The 4,771-nt window shown below is 33.6% G+C and overlaps 1 protein-coding gene across 1 annotated transcript; it reads right to left on the bottom strand.

Moving 5' to 3' along the window:
* Nucleotides 1–2,120: 2,120 nt before the first annotated feature.
* On the bottom strand, nt 2,121–3,047 carry LOC139889348 (uncharacterized). Its single transcript, XM_071872306.1, has one exon. It carries the CDS (start codon nt 3,045–3,047, stop codon nt 2,121–2,123), a length of 927 nt encoding a protein of 308 aa, XP_071728407.1.
* Between the last annotated feature and the right edge of the window lie 1,724 nt (nt 3,048–4,771).

Below are 4,771 nucleotides of genomic sequence, written 5' to 3'. Positions count from 1 at the left end.
TAGAATTCTAATTTTACCAATGCTTTAAGTGTTGCCAAAAAAAAAAAAAAAAAAAAAAAGTTAATATATTTTTTTTTCGCGAAAACCTAACTGTATTTGGTAGATGACTATGCAAAGTAGGCGTGATAATCATTTTGACGTCTATGTCCAAAGAAGATATAAAATGAGGTGCTGCGCTAAATTCTTACTCATCTGACCTGAGTGCCTAAAAATCATTATGCAAAACGTAACTCAGATTCTAAAAGTATTTATAACTTAAAATTTGTAGACTTAGGCAAATGGGTCAAGTTAATCACCTATACATCCTAGAATTCTAATTTTACCAATGCTTTAAGTGTTGACAAAAAAAAAAAAAAAAAAAAAAAAAAAAAAAAAAAAAAAACCTCAAAAGGCTGTTATCTGAGTTAATATTTTTTTTCTCTCGAAAACCTAACTGTATTCGGCATATGACTATGCAAAGTAGACGTGATAGTCATTTTAACGTCTATGTCCAAAGAAGATATAGAATGAGGTGCTGCGCTAAATTCTTAGTCATCTGACCTGAGTGCCTAAAAATCATGATGCAACAGCATACTTCAGTAGTTAACAAAAGAAGTATTTATATAATATCAAATTAGTCCTAAGGTTAAAAGTTTAAAAAAAAAAAATTTGCTGTATTTCAACTCATATGAAGTAAGTTGGTTCTAAAATTGAATAAAAATTAGTAACAATGTAATTTTGTTGACTTTATTGGCAGTAATTAGAGACGAAAGAGGTTGTGAGATCATTACCTCATTCAGTGTAGTAGGTTTTTTGAGATGATCAATCAATGTAACTGTTATTTGTGAGTTCCAGCCATCAATTTACGTCGCAAAAGTCCCCTGCGAGAAAATTTATTATATATTTGAGTTAGTGTTTGAGCTAATAAAGTTGGAAAATAACATGTTATATTATAGAAATTGTAATTTTTAATTAAATGTTTTTTAAAAGGATATGGAAATATGGAGAACTTGGGAATTTTCAATGACTTGCAGGAAATCTTTGTAAACTATATTTTTAGTCCAATATTTTCCTTTGTTTTCTTCTGGTTTTATCAATAGTTTTAAACCCTCTGGTGCTGTAGCTCTAGAAAGGGCAACATACAGTTGGCCATGTCCGAATACAGGTTCTGGAAGATAGATGCCAATTTTGTTTAACGATTGACCTTGGCTTTTATTAATCGTCATTGCATAAGAAAGCTTGATTGGGAATTGTTTTCTTCTAAGCTCAAATGGTAAGATGGGATCTTTATAGATAAGGTTTATTCTTGGAATGTATACCTTTTCGCCTACCCTTGTCCCTGTAATTATTTCAGTTTGTATTACCTTTGTCAGCATTTGAACAACTATCATTCGAGTGCCATTGCATAAACCACCTGCCAAGTTGATGTTTCTTACAAGAATTACAGGGACCCCAACTTTTAATTGTAGTCTATGTGGAGGTAAAGATGGGCAGTGCAAGTTGTTTAGGTACTCGATTGGGTATAATAATTCAGTTTCACCTTTGTCATTTATTCGTGGGATTGCCATGTCGAAACTGAGGTATGTTGTCTCTTGACGTCTAACCATAGACAAAATAGATTCGTTAATACTATCTGCGTCATTGTTCTTGGGGCATACAATAACTTGTTATTGTAGGAGGCTGGCACTTGGATTTTGTAGTAAATCATCATTGTATATGAATGATATCAGATTCAACATTCCATTTTCGTCATGCTCTATACAATATTTGCTTGGAATATTAATCCAACTTGCGTTAGAAGGGTCTTCTTCATCTGGGATTCCTAGATTTCCATTCCCAACATTTAGCAACCACGATGAAAAAATTTCGATGTTTTTTTTTCGATGCTGTTTACTCCAGGTTTCTGCAGCCTCATGTTTTCTGTTAAAACATGCACCTTAAAGTATGACCATAAATATGAGTAAACTATAGAGCTGCTAATTATTTCTTGTTTGGAACCTCTTCTTGTGACGGGCAATGTCTGTCTAAAATCACCGCCAAAAATTATTAGTTTACCACCAAAAGGGGTATTACAATCATTCATTAGATCTCGTAACGTTCTGTCTAATGTTTCAAAACAGCGTCGATCGTTCATGGGTGCCTCATCCCATACAATAAGACTTGTTTGTGATAGTAGATTCCCTAGATGAATTTTTTTTCTTTATGTTACACATGGACTCATCTGTTAAATCAATGGGAATTTTAAAACGTGAGTGCGCAGTTTGCCCAGAAGGTAATAGAAGAGAAGCTATACCAGAAGATGCTACTGCAAGAACTATTTTCCCTTGTGATCTCAACGATGTAATGATTGACTTCCATAAAAATGTTTTACCGGTTCCTCCATGTCCATATATGAACAATATTTGTTGTTGATTATTATCAGAAGCATCAACGACCAACTTGTAAATTTCTCTTTGTTTTACATTCATCTTAGGTAGTAGTTCATTTAGTTTGGTCTTTAATAATTCATAGTCGTAATTCTTTTCTTCCATGATCAATCTGTTTTGAAGATCTGCAAGTAATTGTTCTGGGATTGAGGGTAGCCTAAAGTCTGTAACTGATTTTGAAAAGGGGATTAATAAGATTTGTAGTTCGTATAGAACATAGAAACGTAAATCAGATTCATGTATGCATAAGTGATCGATGTGGAGAGTGGAAGCGGCTTTAAGAGGAATGTCGTCGGACATTGATTTCCAGTGTTTATCAAATAATTTGCCAGGATTTGTTGGATGACAATGCAGAAGAATATTTGAAAATAGTACCCGCATTTGCGAAGATGTGGCTGTAATTGTTGCTTCCTCGAGCGCAATATCCCATTCACGGTCGTCACCTAATAGCCCTAACATTTCGCACGCTACTCTGTAAGTTGGACATGTTATTCCGTTAACAGTTTTGATATGCATGAATGAACTACATCCTCGTTGATGACATAATAACATTCTTAGGTTGAATAATTCTCCGGCAGTAGGATGAACATATGCTAGCCTGCCAATAACTTTATCATTAGACCTTCTTCTAGGGGTCCACATTTTTCCGGAACTGTTCCATACAAATTTTGACGGGAAATCTATGTAGGTTAAGCTGTGGCATAAATGTCCGTGGGTGTCAATTGTGGGAAGTTAGACATAAATGTCCTAATTTCTGCCTATTTGGAGTTGCAGGTAAATTTAATGAAAAATTGTGGATTCCCATTTGTACGGCATATAGCTAATGCATCTAAATAGTGGCTATACATATATCTGGGGCCACCGGTGAAAGAAGCTGGAAGTATCAATCTAGATCCAATATCTATTCCACTTTGATCTCCTCTGTTGATTCCATCGTAGATACCAGCTAAGTAGTCGCTTCCTATATCTTGTTGCTTATTTCTTATGTAATCTATTCTATCTAATTCTATACTACAATAGGCTGTAACTACATATTGCTGAAATAACCTTCCTGTTCTAAACATTAAATCATAAAATCCTAACCTATTATGTAATTGATAACTGTAGTACATATTCATGGTGAGCCTTGTTCTTTTTCTACTACTATTTCCAGATGGATCTCGTAATGTCATAGACGTATTATAACCTGGTTCACCATAAATAAACAAAAGAGGATATTGAAGTGACATGTAATGCTGATGTAATTTATTTATTCTTTGTGGGGCCACCTTTTTGTTCAATAATAACATCATAATCACTGATAATGCTAAAAACGAACATATATTTCATAGCATTATTCCTCAAGAAAGACAAGCTTTTAGTTGCAATTGTTCTATTTACAAGTGATATTCGTTTAAATAATAAAAGGTGAAGACAAAAGACGGATTCGACGAATTGAAGACGCAAACGACCAAAAAGCTCAAAAGTACAAAATACAATCAATGAGGTTCAAATTATTGATAAGAAACGTCTCAAAATTACAAGAGTACAAGATTCAAAACATAAAGTACAAGATATTAAATTGTACGCAAGTACGTTCGAAAATCCGGAACCGGGACCAGAGTCAACTCTCAACGGTCGACGCAACGGACTAAAAATTACAAGTCAACTATGCACATAAATATAATATAATATTTAAATAATTCTTATAATTATTTAATATATTATATTATTTATAAAACCGTCGGCAGAAGAAAACAACCAAATATGAGCCTCCCCAGCTGGCCATGCGATCGCATGGCCTGGAAGGCATAAATCCATGCGATCGCATGAGCCCCAGTTCCAGCCCACATGCCTATAAAAATCGAGCTTTGGTGCACCACAAATCCATCTATCTTTCTCTTCTCTCCATTCATACGTAATATTTATATTTATAATTTATATTTTAATTTTAATTTTAATTTTAATTATAATTTTAATAATAAGGGTATGTTAGCGAATATTGTAAGGGTGTAAGTCGAAATTCTGTCCGTGTAACGCTACGCTATTTTTAATCATTGTAAGTTATGTTCAACCTTTTTACATTAATGTCTCGTAGCTAAGTTATTATTATGCTTATTTAAAATGAAGTAATCATGATGTTGGGCTAATTACTAAAATTGGGTAATTGGGCTTTGTATCATAAATTGGGGTTTGGACAAAAGAACGACACTTGTGGAAATTAGACTATGGGCTATTAATGGGCTTTATATTTGTTTAACTAAATGATAGTTTGTTAATGTTAATATAAAGATTTACAATTGGGCGTCCCTATAAATTACCATATACACTCGATCGGACACGATGGGCGGGGTATTTATATGTATGAATAATCGTTCATTTAACCG

This window comes from Rutidosis leptorrhynchoides, chromosome 2 (genome assembly GCF_046630445.1).
Source record: "Rutidosis leptorrhynchoides isolate AG116_Rl617_1_P2 chromosome 2, CSIRO_AGI_Rlap_v1, whole genome shotgun sequence".
Lineage (NCBI taxonomy): Eukaryota > Viridiplantae > Streptophyta > Magnoliopsida > Asterales > Asteraceae > Rutidosis > Rutidosis leptorrhynchoides.
This window is presented reverse-complemented; position numbering and strand designations above follow the sequence as displayed.

What these genes read in the sequence shown, in the direction of transcription:
- LOC139889348 (XM_071872306.1), bottom strand. Translation starts at nt 3,047, where the DNA reads ATGTGGACCCCTAGAAGAAGGTCTAATGATAAAGTTATTGGCAGGCTA.